The sequence below is a fragment of the Dendrobates tinctorius genome, unplaced genomic scaffold, assembly GCF_039654945.1.
Source record: "Dendrobates tinctorius isolate UK_male_01 unplaced genomic scaffold, ASM3965494v1 ptg000029l, whole genome shotgun sequence".
Taxonomy (NCBI): domain Eukaryota; kingdom Metazoa; phylum Chordata; class Amphibia; order Anura; family Dendrobatidae; genus Dendrobates; species Dendrobates tinctorius.
This window is the reverse complement of record NW_027361697.1, coordinates 36,383,868-36,401,299: the sequence shown is the minus strand read 5'-3', so window position 1 is coordinate 36,401,299 and position 17,432 is coordinate 36,383,868. Positions and strand designations below refer to the sequence as shown.

General features: G+C 43.1%; 1 protein-coding gene across 7 annotated transcripts in view; it reads left to right on the top strand.

Annotated features, from left to right (window-relative positions):
- The window catches only part of LOC141085939 (carboxyl-terminal PDZ ligand of neuronal nitric oxide synthase protein-like), a 123,644-nt gene that overhangs the window by 70,284 nt on the left and 35,928 nt on the right, over window positions 1-17,432 (top strand). For all 7 annotated transcript variants that reach the window (XM_073571601.1, XM_073571602.1, XM_073571600.1 and 4 more), the window contains 4 exons: window positions 2,186-2,244; window positions 3,483-3,591; window positions 15,430-15,571; window positions 16,123-16,286. In XM_073571601.1, the coding sequence (XP_073427702.1) occupies window positions 2,186-2,244; window positions 3,483-3,591; window positions 15,430-15,571; window positions 16,123-16,286 (474 nt within the window). The remainder of the gene's footprint in view (window positions 1-2,185; window positions 2,245-3,482; window positions 3,592-15,429; window positions 15,572-16,122; window positions 16,287-17,432) is intronic.

The following is a 17,432-nucleotide window of genomic DNA, read 5'->3' as shown; positions in this document are numbered from 1 at the left end:
CCTTTAAGCTACTGCAATGCTTGCACATGGGGTAAGCGACATAGCTTATCAGAAGAGCTATACTACATTTCTAATTGGAGGAATTTGCCAATATTATTTTTACACATATTGGGATAGGATCCCCCCCTCATTTTCAGTAAATTATAAGTGCAGCGGGATGAAAACTCCCCTCCACCACCACCACCATTCTACATTGTTCTTTGAATTTTATTTTTATAGAGTAGTAAAACTTATTGGGAAACATTCAGGCCTGTGCGATTTATGGCAATATCAAACTTCTACTTTTTTCTCCAGATTTATTTTCGTGATTAAAAAAAAACTTTAGCTCACTGAAAAAAATGTTTTATGTCTCCATTTTCTGACATCTGTAACTTTTTTAATGTTCTGCATGTGCTGCGTTTGTGTTTTTGTTTGTTGTTTTTTTTTATTTCAGCGTTCGCCTAATGAGAAATAGTTTGTATGAGTTTGAGCAGTTACACCTGCGCAATACTAAATATGTTAATTTTTTTATATTTTGCTATTTCTGTTTGGGCAAAGGGGTGAGTTCAGCTTTTTAGATTTTTTTAATTTTTTTATTGTTAAATATATATTTTTTTTTAAATATTAAAAGTTGTAAGTAACACAAAAGATTTCTTTTAGCTGACCTATGAAATAGTTGATAAATGTCTTGATCACTTGGGGGATCCCACAGATTGTTAGGATTTGTGCCCACATTCACTTTCGACCTTACCTCGAATCTGGTTTGATTGGAGCAGCATAGTCGCACACGACCTCTGCTGCCCCATTCATGTCTATGGAAACTCTGTTGCCCCATTCATGTCTATGGAACTGACTCCTCTATCCCCATTCATGTCTATGGAACTGACTCCTCCATCCGTCCCATAGACCTTGAATGGATTCATAACTGGTATCGGGTCACCCCGTGTGATCTATGGGACCCTCAGTGGTCAGACACATGTATAGGTATAAATGTAATTTACAAGAAAACCCCTAATTTGTTTTTGTTAAGTTATCAATTGACTTGCAAAGTTTTTATTTATAACCGCATCAGTCAAAATATGTGTCCATAGTACGCAGCGCCATGCTCATGAGCAGCTAAAATATCAAAACAGTGACCAATAGTTCTCCGTCAACATGAATAAAATTTCAGCCCTTGTTGTCCGTGAAAGACCAAAACTTCTGCAGTGGTGTAGAAGCATAGCTAAGAGGACCACCTTCTGCATGAGAAATTACAAATAACTGTTTTTGCAACTGCCAGAGGGGGGAGGAGTCTGATTCTGTCTAAAGCCTGTCTCAGCAGCCTATATGACTACCACATTAAAGGGGTCCTCATGGAAGCAGAAAATGATAGAGATTGATTTTATGCTGTAGTGTTTTTTGTTTTTTTTCAAAGCGCTTCTGGACTTTCAGGATGCACGGGTTATCTTTTTATCAGTTCCCTGAATTAGGGAATAAAAGTCTTAGAACCTGAGCCTGTTTTATTACTCATTAGAGAGTTGATTCATGGACTGGCCCTCATCTGTGCAAGACCACCAGAACTTTTGTTTGTTCTTTTGATCTATGCAAACTTGTATCTGGCTGCCATATTAAAGAAGCACTCCTCCTCTCATCAAAGTTTTCATCCTCTCAATATATTGCAGTCATCATGTTATATAGCACTGTGCACTTACAATTGCTCCTTTTGCCTTTCTACCCACATAATTGTTCTCTTTTTCCCATTAGGTCTGTGACATCACGTGATTAAAAACTGACTAACTGAATCCTCATAAGCTCTATGTAGAAACAGGAGGTCAAGTTTCCCTGTATGAGTCATCAATCGCTGCAAAAGTCCCTGGCAGGAGAGGGAGCGGATGAGCTGGGTCAGGAGTCGAAGAGGGGAAAGTTAAATGCAGGGAAAAGAGACTTCCTGCTTCTACACAGAGTAGAGAAAAGAGAAGAATTTACTTGGGTAGAAAGGCAAAATGAACAATTGTAAGTACACAGTGCTGTATGATATGATGACTGCAATATATTAAAGAGGATAAAAACTTTGATGGGAGGAGGAGGAGGGCTTCTTTAATCAGATTTTTGTAGTAGTGTAAGTAAATCTATATCTGGCGAGATTAGACTTTGTGGGAGTAATTATGTAGGGAGAAGCTATCTGGCCGTGTGTTCAGCATTACTGACTAACCATGTCTTGTTACAGAAGAAGGAATGGGACTGGGATCAAAGCAAGATGATGGTCATGCAAGATCCCATCTACAGGTTGGTGCCTGCAACACATACAAGAAATGTATTCCATTTTGCCAGTGGGGGAAAAAAATAAGCAATTATGGTAGTTGTAGAAAGATTTAGCTGCTCAGAGTAACTGATGTGACTTGTACCATGACTGCGTTAGGTGCATCCATCAGCCACCGTTCAACACTGCAAAAAAAACAGATCTTGTATCCTTCTAGGAATTATCATGGCCTGGAAATTGCTTTATTCATGAAAAGGGAACCATCTAACCAAAGAAATTATTGTTTATACAGAATTACTTTGTTTTTATTGCTTATTGTGTTTTTTTTCTCCAGCTCATTGAATGTTTTTATCATTGTTTTTTATGCGGGAACACAACAATTTGCCACCCAGATACCACAACGTTCTTCCCATCCTCATAAATGAGTATGGTCGGTAGTGCTCGTAAACAAAATCAGGTTTGCAATTTGCTGCTTATTAACATTTTACGTTACTTTTCTTTTGTTTACAGCTGGTTGCCTTGGAGACCGACCATCGTCACTAGACAGCAGAAAACAAGCAGCGTTTCCAAGATCGTCTCCTAGATCTATTTTCTATCCAGCTTGTAAAAACGGTTTTGAAGCTGACCAGGATCACTGGAGCGCCCGTTACCTCCTTATACCAGCCAGCTTTATCCCTGTGCTTACAAGCTAGACAGCAGCGGTGGTCGGTCTCCTAGGCAACAAGATGAAGAGAAAAGTGTGACTCACTCAAAAACAGGTGCAAGTTTCAATAAACAATAAATTGCAAAATGGCTTCTTTTTTACAAGCAGTATCTGACAATAAACCTCTATGAAGAAGGGAGTAACTCTTTAAAGGGTTTGTCCGGCCTTGGGGTACAAGTATGCTGTCAATCTATAGGACTGCAGACTTGTGGATCCTCATAGACTTGTAGCCTGAGGCCGGGCGTCCGCTATAACTAGGGCAGATAAGCAGCAGACTTTGTCTGAACCAGCATCTAATGGATTCTTATGCACACGGTATGGAGATAATCTGCAGCAGACATTGACTGATTCTGCAGAGGATTTCCATTGTGGATGGGGAAATTTTCAATAAATTTGAACAAATTGCTGTGGATTTTGTGTTTGACGATTTTGCCGCAAAAAGTGCACACACCCTATATCTGCTGCTGGCACAGCTGGATTTTGTACATTTGTCTGATACCCGCTTTGTGCAGCCATCGCTCCGACACCTCTGATCCCACTTTCTCCATTTCCTTGGTGCAGAATATTCTATGTTTCTCATGACTCCCAAGACCTGAAGATCTTCAGTTACATTGCCAGAGACGGCTCCAGTAATACCTTCCGCTGCAACGTATTCAAGTCCAAGAAGAAGGTAAGTGCGGCCCAAGGATTAACCCCTCGTTCTGTCTTACACTGCATAATGTGGACTTTGTGAGATGTGCAGGGTGGTGGATAGAAAGTCTTAAAGGGGTTGTCTACTACTCAGAGAACCCCCTTTTCAATGACTGTTTATTAAATAATGACACCTATACGCACCTTCCGTACTAGCGCTGTTCCAGTAGTGTTGCCTCCCAGGCTCGTGATCGTGGCATTACATCTAACGATCCCTGCAGCCCGTCAGCGGATGCTTCACTACCCTCTCCGGAGGACATGAGAGAGGATCCGCCGTTCTGACTTCCTCCAGATGGCTTGATTTGTCCGACGGAGAGGAGACTGAAGTGGTGGAAATCGTCTGCAGGGATCGCGTGACGTAAGTGTCACAGAAGACCGAGTGCCGACGCCTCTGGAATGGCGCCCGCATTGAAGGCGAATATAGATCTTTTGATTCATAATGATTAAGGAAAGGTTGTCCGAGTAGGGGACAAACCCTTTAACCCCTTCACGACCTATGACGCCTACATAGCTGTCATGAAAAGCAGTGCCCAAACGACCTATGACGCCTACGTAGGCGTCATGCTATAAATAGCCCCCCTGCGGGTCGGGTGACCGGGGTCACTGAAAGGTCACCTGACCCGCACACAAAGGACCCTTCAGAGTTAACACCTGGGGGTGTGGCTTAGCCCCCACGTGCCTACGATCGCTCTGATTGGCTTTTAAAAGTGAAACTGCCAATCAGAGCGATTGTAATATTTCACCAATGAAAATTGGTGAAATATTACAATCCAGCCATGGCCGATGCTGAAATAGCATCGGACATGGCTGGACACCGAGACCCGACCCCCCCCCCCCCCCCCCACACCGACTGACGGCACCGGTCGGCTGCCGCCACCGTCTGACGGCACCGATCGGCAGCCGCCGTCATGATCTGCCCCTCCGCCTTCCCTCTGCCCCCCCAGCCCTCTGATCGCCCCTCCGATCACCCCTCCGATCACCCACTCTCACCCTCCTTTGTGCCTCCGACCTCCCGCTATCCGTCCCGGTGTCCTGCCGTCCAGCGTCATGGGCGCCGCCATCTTGCAAGATGGCGGGCGCATGCGCAGTGCGCCGAATCGAATCTGCATCGCTGCAGATTCATTCATTTATTTTGATCACTATGATAAACTTTCATAGTGATCAAAATAAATAAAAAGTAAATCACCGTCCCCCTTATCACCCCCATAGGTAGGGACAAATAATAAAATATCTTTTTTTTTTTTTTTTTTTCCATTAGGGTTAGGTCCAGGGCTAGGGTTAGGGTTAGGGCTAGGGTTAGGGTTGGACTAGGGGTTAGGGTTGGACTAGGGGTTAGGGTTGGACTAGGGGTTAGGGTTGGACTAGGGGTTAGGGTTGGACTAGGGGTTAGGGTTGGACTAGGGGTTAGGGTTGGACTAGGGGTTAGGGTTGGACTAGGGGTTAGGGTTGGACTAGGGGTTAGGGTTGGACTAGGGGTTAGGGTTGGACTAGGGGTTAGGGTTGGACTAGGGGTTAGGGTTGGACTAGGGGTTAGGGTTGGACTAGGGGTTAGGGTTGGACTAGGGGTTAGGGTTGGACTAGGGGTTAGGGTTGGACTAGGGGTTAGGGTTGGACTAGGGGTTAGGGTTGGACTAGGGGTTAGGGTTGGACTAGGGGTTAGGGTTGGACTAGGGGTTAGGGTTGGACTAGGGGTTAGGGTTGGACTAGGGGTTAGGGTTGGACTAGGGGTTAGGGTTGGACTAGGGGTTAGGGTTGGACTAGGGGTTAGGGTTGGACTAGGGGTTAGGGTTGGACTAGGGGTTAGGGTTGGACTAGGGGTTAGGGTTGGACTAGGGGTTAGGGTTGGACTAGGGGTTAGGGTTGGACTAGGGGTTAGGGTTGGACTAGGGGTTAGGGTTGGACTAGGGGTTAGGGTTGGGATTTCGTTAGGGGTGTGTTGGGATTAGGGTTGTGGTTAGGGTTGGGATTAGGGTTGTGGTTAGGGTTGGGATTAGGGTTGGGATTAGGGTTGGGATTAGGGTTGGGATTAGGGTTGGGATTAGGGTTAGGGGTGTGTTGGGGTTAGGGTTAGGGGTGTGTTGGGGTTAGGGTTAGGGGTGTGTTGGGGTTAGGGTTAGGGGTGTGTTGGGGTTAGGGTTAGGGGTGTGTTGGGGTTAGGGGTGTGTTGGGGTTAGGGGTGTGTTGGGGTTAGGGGTGTGTTGGGGTTAGGGGTGTGTTGGGGTTAGGGTTAGGGGTGTGTTGGGGTTAGGGTTGGAGATAGAATTGAGGGGTTTCCACTGTTTAGGCACATCAGGGGCTCTCCAAACGCGACATGGAGCCACCATTTATTCCAGCCAATTTTGCGTTCAAAAAGTCAAACGGTGCTCCCTCCATTTCGAGCCCCGACGTGTGCCCAAACAGTGGTGTACCCCCACTTATGGGGTATCAGGGTACTCAGGAAAAATTGCGCAACAACTTTGGGGGTCTAATTTCTCCTGTTACCCTTGGGAAAATAAAAAAATGGGGGCTAAAATAATTATTTTTGTGGAAAAAAAAGATTTTTTTATTTTCACGGTTCTGCGTTATAAACTTCTGTGAAGCACTTGGGGGTTCAACGTGCTCACCACACATCTAGATAAGTTCCTTGGGGGGTCTAGTTTCCAAAATGGGGTCACTTGTGGGGGGTTTCCACTGTTTAGGTACATCAGGGGCTCTGCAAACGTAACATGACGCCCACAGACCATTCCATCAAGTCGGCATTTCAAAACGTCACTACTTCCATTCCGAGCCCCAACGTGTCCCCGAACAGTGGTCCCCCCCCCCATATATGGGGTACCAGCGTACTCAGGACAAACTGGACAACAACTTTTGGGGTCCAATTTATCCTGTTACCCTTGTGAAAATAAAAAATAGTGAGCTAAAAATCACTTTTTGAGGAAAAAAAAATATTTTTTTATTTTCACATCTCTGCATTATAAACTTCTGTGAAGCACTTGGGGGTTCAAAGTGCTCACCACACATCTATATTAGTTTCTTGGGTGATCTACTTTCCAAAATGTGGTCATTTATGGGGGGTTTCCACTGTTTAGGTACATCAGGGGCTCTGCAAACATAACATGACGCCCACAGACCATTCCATCAAGTCGGCATTTCAAAACGTCACTACTTCCCTTCTGAGCCCCAACGTGTGCCCAAACAGTGGTCCCCCCCCCACATATGTGGTACCAGCGTACTCAGGACAAGCTGGACAACAACTTTTGGGGTCCAATTTATCCTGTTACCTTTGTGAAAATAAAAAATAGCAGGCTAAAAATTTATTTTTTGAGGGAAAAAAAATATTTTTATTTTAACGGCTCTGCGTTATAAACTTCTGTGTAGCACCTGGGGGTTCAAAGTGCTCACTATGCATCTAGATAAGTTCCTTAGGGGGTCTAGTTTCCAAAATGGGGTCATTTGTGGGGGAGCTCCAAAGTTTACGCACACAGGGGTTCTGCAAACACAACATGGTGTCCGCTAACGATTGGAGCTAATTTTCCATTCAAAAAGTCAAATGACGCTCCTTCCCTTCTGAGCCATGCCGTGCGCTCAAACAGTGGTTTTCCCCCACATATGGGGTACCAGTGTACTCAGGACAAACTGGACAACAACTTTTGGTGTCCAATTTATCCTGTTACCCTTGGGAAAATAAAAAAATGCATCTAGATAAGTTCCTTCGGGGGTCTAGTTTCCAAAATGGGGTCACTTGTGGGGAGCTCCAATGTTTAGGCACACAGGGGCTCTCCAAATGCGACATGGTGTCCGCTAACGATTGGAGCTAATTTTCCAATCAAAAAGTCACATGGCGCTCCTTCCCTTCCGGGCCTTGCGGTGCGCCCAAACAGTGGTTTATGACCACATATGAGATATTGATGTACTCAGGAGAAATTGCCCAACAAATTTTAGGATCCATTTTATCCTGTTGCCCATGTGAAAATGAAAAAACTGAGGCCAAATAAAATTTTTGTGAAAAAAAGTACTTTTTTTTTTACAGATCAATTTGTGAAGCACCTGGGGGTTCAAAGTGCATACTATGCATCTAGATAAGTTCCTTGGAGGGTCTAGTTTCCAAAATGGGCTCACTTGTGGGGGAGCTCCAATGTTTAGGCACACAGGTACTCTTAAGACATGGCAACCGCTAAACATTCAAGCATATTTTACATTCAAAAAGTAAAATGGCGCTCCTTGCCTTCTGAGCCCTGCCGTGCGCCCAAACAGTGGTTTATGACCACATATGAGGTATCAGTGTACTCAGGAGAAATTGCCCAACAAATTTTAGGATACATTTTATCCTGTTGCCCATTTGAAAATGAAAAAACTGATGCTAAAATAAAATTTTGGTTGGAAAAATTAAAATGTCCATTTTTTCATTCCATGTTGCTTTAGTTCCTGTGAAGCACCTGAAGGGTTAATAATCTTCTTGAATGTAGTTTTGAGTAGCTTGAGGGGTGCAGTTTTTAGAATGGTGACACTTTTGGGTATTTTCTGCCATTTAGACCCCTCAAAGTGACTTCAAATGTGAGGTGGTCCCTAAAAAAAATGGTTTTGTAAATTTTGTTGTAAAAATGAGAAATTGCTGGTCAACTTTTAACCCTTATAACTTCCTAACGAAAAAAAATGTTGTTTCCAAAATTGTGCTGATGTAAAGTAGACATGTGGGAAATGTTATTTATTAACTATTTTGTGTCACATAACTCTCTGGTTTAACAGAATAAAAATTCAAAATTTGAAAATTGCAAAATTTTCAAAATTTTCGCCAAATTTCAATTTTTTTCACAAATAAACGCAAAAATTATCAACCTAAATTTACCACTATCATGAAGCCCAATATGTCACGAAAAAACAATCTCGGAATCGCTAGGATGCGTTGAAGCGTTCCTGAGTTATTACCTCATAAAGGGACATTGGTCAGAATTGCAAAAAATGGCCAGGTCATTAAGGTCAAAATAGGCTGGGTCATGAAGGGGTTAAGGTTACTCTCAAGAATAAATGTTATCACCTACCATAAAATAGGTAATTTTCTGATTTGTTAACCTATATAGGAAAGAAATACCAAGAATATACTGAAAGAGAATTCTCAAAAAATTGAATATCTTAATTTAAACCATATATCCCTTATAAAAGACATTCATAAAAAATCCTGATAAAAATATCAAATTTATTGTATCACAAAAAAGGACATAAATGACAACAAAAAATATAACGATGAGACAAATATTTTACAAAAATATATGTAATTTATTATTAAATTATATATATTATACTGTGTATATATGTGTGTGTGTATACTGTGTGTATGTGTATATGTATATATATATATATATATATATATATATATATATATATATATATATTTATAGAGATATAGAGATATATATATATATATATATATATATATATATATATATATATATATATATTATATAAAAAAATTTTTTTAAAAAACATAGCGGTGTGCAGAGGACAAGAGCCAAAATCACAATGGCTAATAAAGTGAAATATATGCACTAATGAAAGAGTGAGGGCTATATAAAAAAAAAATATATATATATATATATATATATATATATATATATATATATATATACTGAAAAAAGTGAAAATAATATTCTGTGAATAAGTTACACAATGTCATAAAAAAATGCAGTATTATATACCAAGAAATTATTGGTGATAAAAACTATTTGTAATTATAATTCAAAAATATATATAACAGCATACAAAAGTGCATATAATGATTCACTCTCTGAGGACGTGGGCAGCGAAACGTGCGTTAGAGTGGTGTGTGCAGGGGGCAGTGGCTGATCCTTGGCTGGTATGTACTGGTGAATTTCACATGCACTTTGTACTCCTCATTAATTAATCCTACTGCGTTGGTATACACAGCATATGCACTTTGAGTCAGATAACCCAGCAGGTCATTATATGCACTTTTGTATGTTGTTATACATAGCGGTGTGTCCTCTGCACACCGCTATGTTTTGTTTTTTTTTAAATATATATAATTTATTATTAAATTCTTTTTGCAAAATATTTGTCTCATCATTATTAAATTTTTTGTTGTCATTTGTGTCCTTTTTTGTGATACAATAAATTTGATATTTTTATCATGATTTTTTGTGAATGTCTTTTGTAAGGGATATACACTGTATATACTCGAGTATAAGCTCCCCCCCCCCCCCCCAATTTTGCCACAAAAAACTGGGAAAACTTATTGACTCGAGTATAAGCCTAGGGTGGGAAATGCTCCATAGATTATTCCCCCATATGCTGACCCCATAAGAAGCTCCATAGATTATTCCCCATTTGCTGACCCCATAAGAAGCTCCATAGATTATTCCCCCATATGCTGACCCCATAAGAAGCTCCATAGATTATCCCCCCATATGCTGACCCCATAAGAAGCTCCATAGATTATTCCCCATATGCTGACCCCATAAGAAGCTCCTTAGATCATTCCCCCATATGCTGACCCCATAAGAAGCTCTTTAGATTATTCCCCCATATGCTGCCCCCATAAGAAGCTCCTTAGATTATTCCCCCATATGCTGCCCCCATAAGAAGCTTCTTAGATTATTCCCCCATATGCTGACCCCATAAGAAGCTCCTTAGATTATTCCCCCATATGCTGACCCCATAAGAAGCTCCATAGATTATTCCCCCATATGCTGACCCCATAAGAAGCTCCTTAGATTATTCCCCCATATGTTGACCCCATAAGAAGCTCCTTAGATTATTCCCCCATATGCTGACCCCATAAGAAGCTCCTTAGATTATTCCCCCATATGCTGACCCCATAAGAAGCTCCTTAGATTATTCCCCCATATGCTGACCCCATAAGAAGCTCTTTAGATTATTCCCCCATATGCTGACCCCATAAGAAGCTTCTTAGATTGTTCCCCCATATGCTGCCCCCATTAGAAGCTCCATAAATGATTCCCCCATGTGCTGCTGCATGTAAAAATAAAAAAAATTACATACTCACCTCTCCGTCGCTGGGTGTCAGATTCTCACCTGTCCTGCGTCCATGGTTGCTCACCGCTATCTGCCACGTCATCGGTCAGTGACGTTCAGACTGCAGGGGGCGCGGCGCGCACTAACCACGTCACCGCACCCTCTGCTGTCTGAAGTCACTGACCGATGACAGACACAGACAGCAGCCATGGACGCAGGACAGGTGAGTATCGCTATACTTATACTTACCCGTCCTGACGTTGTCTCTTGAGCCCCCAGCTTCTCCGCGCTCTCTCTTCCTGCGTTCAGCGGTCATGTGATACCGCTCATTAAAACTCATGAATATGCGCATATTCATGAGTTTTAATGAGCGGTACCACGTGACCTCTGAAGGCAGGAAGAGAGAGCGCGGAGAAGCTGGGGGCTCAAGAGACAACGTCAGGACGGGTAAGTATGACCTGACACCAACGCCCCCCCTCCCCCTCCGACCCCCCCGGTGTATATGACTCGAATATAAGCCGAGAGGGGGACTTTCAGCCCAAAAAAATGGGCTGAAAATCTTGGCTTATATTCGAGCATATAATTTTCTCATTTGGTCAGGATTCAACTGCTGGGATCACCGTGATCCCAGGAATAGGGCTCTGAAAGGTCCAGTCGCGATAGTGATGGCCGCACACTTGCGCCACCCCTCCACTCTTTCTCTATAGGACTGTTGGATATAACGGAGAGTAGTGCTTGTCTTTTTCTAGCAATTCCACAATGAACGGACTGGTGGTTTACATGGACGCCTGCCACTCTGTTGTAGCACGACATACGAGAGCACTTTCCTTGGAATTAATGGTGTTCCAAGCTGTCAGACCCCACTGATCGGCACGTTATCACCTATGATGAAGACTTGATTACATTTTTAACCAATGACCAAATGAAGACAAGCCAAGGTCTTCTCCTACGGTGACTTTTTTCTAACTTTCTGTTTTAACACTGTTAGAGGAAAGTTCGTAGCTGATCAGTCCCTTCAGCGCATGTTTGCAGTTTTGTAGAATTGTGACTACAGTTTAGTTGTGTTTTTTATTTTTCGAAGGATTTATGTGCTGACCGTCTGTCTGTACTGTGTTATACCGGAGTAGAAACATCGTAGCGTGATGCACCTAAAATCATATGCAAAAATGTCAGAAATGTGTCCTGCGTTTGCGCCTGCAGACGTTACTTGGAGGATTCTCAGCCTTGAGCCTAATGCTTTGTACAGACGAGGTATTTCACATTGCACCAGTGACCTATTGGATCGCCCGCCTATACGCTGGATTTGTCTGCACAAAGCCTTTGCAGCAAAATGTTAGAAGTAATGTCTTCTGTAGACCACCTGTCACGGGCCATAAGCGGCATTTTCACCAAGTGAGAAGTGAGCCATCTATCTCATGATTCTCATGTTCTGTTCTATGTTCCCGATCATCCCGCGCCCCTCCATTCCTGAAATATGACCCCCCTCTATCTTACAGAGAAACGTTGTCTTTACCTACTGGGTGTTGGTATCAGCTCTTCTCTATGGGTATCTTCTTGAGGACCACACTCCGCTGGCTAAAATACTAAATTTATATGCAGGGAAGAAGGAACCATATTATAGGACAGGAAGGCGAAGAAACCATAATTTGTCCATTTTTACCGTACTTGGAGACTACTGATGTCTGAATAAGCGGTAACAGTCACAGTAGCTGTGATCGCTGCCTATGATATGTATGGCATATTGCATTACATCTCCTGTCTGGGGGTCTCATCGCTTCTGCCACTGCCCATCGGCTACAAAGTCTTTGATGCCGTTAATGAGCGGCCATAGCTTCTGCTTCCCCTGGCTACTCTCATACAGAGCGGCGGCCTCCAGCTGTTCTCACCTCTGCTGGCTCGCGGCCTTTCCGCTGCCGCTTCCTGATTTGTACAGTTCAGTATTCAAGAGATCCGCCGTTATTAAAGGAGGACATTGTGGTCCCTTATTTCATTATTGCCTGTTTCCATGGAGAATTTAATATCTGAAGTCTCCTGGGTCTCTGCTAAAATAAATCTGTGTCCTCTGAAGTTTGTTTTTCACATTGTCCTGTGCAGGGGTCATATATTTTTGCAAGCATTGCAAGTCCATTTTCATTAAATCCCTTTCCCTCCATCCTGCCCGTGCAGTGGATTTATTGTATATGAGAGTATACTGTTACATGCACGCAGCATACTTGAAAGGTATATCCCACATGGTGTGAACAGAGCCTAAAAGCCATTCTCTTATTTATAATAGTTCTTAAAAAAATAACATACTCGTTAAAGGGGGTGTCAGAGGTTGACTTGTTTCCTGCTTCCACTAGCTAAAAATAATAATTTTCATTTGCCCTCCCCAGGTCCAGCGCGGCCTCTGTTGCTCCAGTATTTGTTGGTAACCACTGTATGACCACTGCAGCTAATCATTGGGCTCAGCAGCCTGTGCCGTCTGCAGCGGCAGAGCAGTTGGGCTCGGTGATTGGGTACAAGAGGGTTGAGGACAGAATATCCCCTTAATAAAAGGATGTTTACTTGACGCCACCTATTACAGGGGTACTATATAATGTCCTACATGCCGTAATGCGCATTTTTATTATTTTTCCCCTGCATGTTTTTGACTAATCCACATTTCCTTGCATTGTGCTCTTGTATATCTGTCGCTTCTCCACTCGCATGTCCATTTTCCGTTTCAGGAACAGACTAAAGGAAAGAAGATCTGTTGCATCAGTCACTGAAATGGAGCATAGGAGCCACATTGATCACTATGGGAGCCATTTTTTAGAACGTTTTTGCTGTTCTAAAAAAGTGCCCACAAAAGTAACCCCGCAGTCACTAATGGGGCTCCTCTGCTTGCATTGGCATAACTGAAACAGATCTCTTGTTCCATTTTTCAGTTCCTAAAATAGAACAGAAAAACTGACATATGAACAGAGCCCTACTGAGATCCTTATTCCATATTCTTATTGGCAGGTCTGTACTTTTTTTTTCTGGAATGTAATTGGCCAAATGTCAAGACTGTCATTTAATCAGTGTGCTAATTGTCAGGAATCTTTCCACAAGGCACAACCTCTGCACATGCTCTATAGATATCTGTACTGTGCACGTGCTCTATAGATGTCTGTACTGTACACGTGCTCTATAGATGTCTGTGTACTGTACGCGTGCTCTATAGATGTCTGTGTACTGTGCGCGTGCTCTATGGATGTCTGTGTACTGTACGTGTGCTCTATAGATGTCTGTGTACTGTGTGCGTGCTCTATAGATGTCTGTGTACTGTGCATGTGCTCTATGGATGTCTGTGTACTGTACGCGTGCTCTATAGATGTCTGTGTACTGTGCATGTGCTCTATGGATGTCTGTGTACTGTACGCACGCTCTATAGATGTCTGTGTACTGTGCGCGTGCTCTATAGATGTCTGTGTACTGTGCGCGTGCTCTATAGATGTCTGTGTACTGTGCGCGTGCTCTATAGATGTCTGTGTACTGTGCATGTGCTCTATGGATGTCTGTGTACTGTACGCGTGCTCTATAGATGTCTGTGTACTGTGCATGTGCTCTATGGATGTCTGTGTACTGTGCACGTGCTCTATAGATGTCTGTGTACTGTGCACGTGCTCTATAGATGTCTGGGTACTGTACACGTGCTCTATAGATGTCGGAGTACTGTACACATGCTCTATAGATGTCGGAGTACTGTACACATGCTCTATAGATGTCGGAGTACTGTACACATGCTCTATAGATGTCTGTGTACTGTGCACGTGCTCTATAGATGTCGGAGTACTGTACACATGCTCTATAGATGTCTGTGTACTGTACACATGCTCTATAGATGTCGGAGTACTGTACACATGCTCTATAGATGTCTGTGTACTGTGCACGTGCTCTATAGATGTCGGAGTACTGTGCACATGCTCTATAGATGTCTGTGTACTGTGCACATGCTCTATAGATGTCTGTGTACTGTGCGCGTGCTCTATAGATGTCTGTGTACTGTGCACATGCTCTATAGATGTCTGTGTACTGTGCACATGCTCTATAGATGTCTGTGTACTGTGCACGTGCTCTATAGATGTCTGTGTACTGTACGCGTGCTCTATAGATGTCTGTGTACTGTACGCGTGCTCTATAGATGTCTGTGTACTGTGCACATGCTCTATAGATGTCTGTGTACTGTACGCGTGCTCTATAGATGTCTGTGTACTGTGCGCTTGCTCTATAGATGTCTGTGTACTGTGCGCTTGCTCTATAGATGTCTGTGTACTGTGCGCTTGCTCTATAGATGTCTGTGTACTGTGCGCTTGCTCTATAGATGTCTGTGTACTGTACGCGTGCTCTATAGATGTCTGTGTACTGTACGCGTGCTCTGTAGATGTCTGTGTACTGTGCACGTGCTCTGTAGATGTCTGTGTACTGTGTGCGTGCTCTATGGATGTCTGTGTACTGTGCACATGGTCAATGACCACCTATCCTTGATGTGATAATCTATAGATGGGTGTGGATTGCACGGCTGCTGCCCCCCGCGATCATCAGAATGGGGGGCTTGCTCTGCACTTATGTCAATGGAGCGGATGGATGTAGAATGGTGGGAAGAGGTGGTCGCACATATGCAGCCAGGAATATATCCAGTAATGGCTGTCCACAGTCATCCTGCTCCTCCTCTCAGTAGCCCTGTAGAATGAATCTGTCCTGGATATTTGCATTTTCGCCCTTGTTTGCACCATCTACTAGTGAATGTTCATCCTCCGCATGTCCCATGAGGTTGCGGGAGCCCTCCCTACCCTTTTTATACTGATTTTACACCGTTTTTTTTTTTTTTTCTTTTTCCTTGTAGAGCCAAGCCATGCGAGTAGTGCGGACTGTGGGCCAAGCGTTCGAGGTTTGCCACAAGCTGAGTTTGCAGCACACAGAACAAGGAGGGGATGGACGGGAGGATATTGAGAGCGAGAAGAGCACCGATGACTCCGGTGTGCCAGGTACATGACATGCAAGAGCCACTTTTCCTACCGCGTCACTTAACTTGTAGGTTAGCTCACGCTGAATGTTGCCTGGATTTATCCCTAATTAAAAATGACAGTTTTCTTAGTCTGTGTTGTATACCGATGTTTTGCTGTGATTATTCACATTCCTTGCATTAACGGGTTTCTTCCCAACATGTAAAGTTAATCTGATGATCCGTGGTGCACCTAGTGGATTGACCACAAAGGTTATTGAGGCTCTAAATGGCCCATCAGAACAGCGCGGTGTTCGCGCATGCGCGCTGTTGCTCCATTCATTGTCTATACAGCGGCCCGAAATGACACCTAGACACCCCGTTTTTTGTTTCTATTTTCTGGAGAATGAATGAAGAGATGGCCACCACTCCGTTCTCACAAAGCATTTTACAGTCCTGTTCTTGGGATTGGCGGTGGTCCCAGTGGTTGGACCGCGCTGTTGTGTAAGTTAGCTTCACATGTTGGGATTTGCCTTCCCGCCTGCCTCCTATGCCTGTGTTTGCCATGATGTGTCTTCTACATTTATCCCTCAGTAACTCATGTAGTTGCCAGCGTGGATCACAATGCCGATGAGACGGATATTGACGCTTTGGACAGTCCTCTGCCCGGAGACCAGCGCCCTAAATTTAATCGTGGCGTTACGGATTTGGATGAAGTAAAAAGGGAGAGAGACTGTCCCGATGAAAAGAAGATAAATGTAAGATTCCTGTTGTCACATCGAGATTATCAGGGTCTAATCACAGATAACACGATTAGCCTTTCACTTGCATAGCGCCCTCGCGTTCTGTAGCATTGTACAAAGATTGTTATTACACATCAGGCCCCCATCTAATGCTGCTATATAGCCTAGATGTCCAGTGTCCACCTTTCCATTCGTTCCAAAGCATCTATGATGCGTTACTTTCTACAATTAAACTGTTTTCTTTCTGTAGCCTCTATGTTTCACTGTCTGCTGCAGAATGAGTGATCTGAGAATCCATCAGTGAGCTCGTTCTAAAGGTCTGAAGAGAGAGTTGGTAACTCTTATCTGTCTTTTTTTCTGAGCTCCTGTCAGTTGATTCATGACTACAGACCACCTCATAATTATCTGATCAGTGAAACAAAGAGCCTGTAACTGCCAAATAGAGTAATATTTGTAATGAAAAACAATTGCCAAAATGTTTCTGTGCCCAAAACACATGAACTTAAAGGGGGTTTCCTACAAAAAAAAAAAAAAAAAGGTAATTTTAAAGTTGATTTTAATCAATAGATCTTGGAATAATAATAGGTTCCACAATTGGATGCGTTTAAATAAAATGTTCCTGTGCTGAGATAATCTTATAAATGTGCCCCTGCTGTGTACTGCGTAATGGCTCTGTCTGACCGAACAGGAACATGATCTGATCATACCACAGCTCCTGGACAAGAGGGGGAAGCAAAATATCTTTTCCCCCGAAATTGTTGCTGGATGTTTTTTCACCTAATGAGGAAGCAAAAGAGTATACAGACAGGCCAGCACCGGAGCGTAGCTGATTCTTTCTAAAAATCAAAAAACATTTCCTTGTCTGTTTTTCAAAAAATGTTTTATCTAATAATTACTTGTGATCCCCTGCTGTAATGTCTGTATACTCTCTGTTGCTTCCTCCCCTGCCCAGGAGCTGTGGTATGATCAGACTATGTCCCTGTATAACACAGCCATTACACAGTACACAGCAGGGACACCTGTATAAGATTATCTCGGCACAGGAACATTTTTTTTAAACACATCCAATTGCAGAAATTATTATTATTCCAAGATCTATTGATTCAAATGAACTTTGTTCATGAGAAAAGCCCTTTACACGGTGCGAAATCTGCTGAGGAA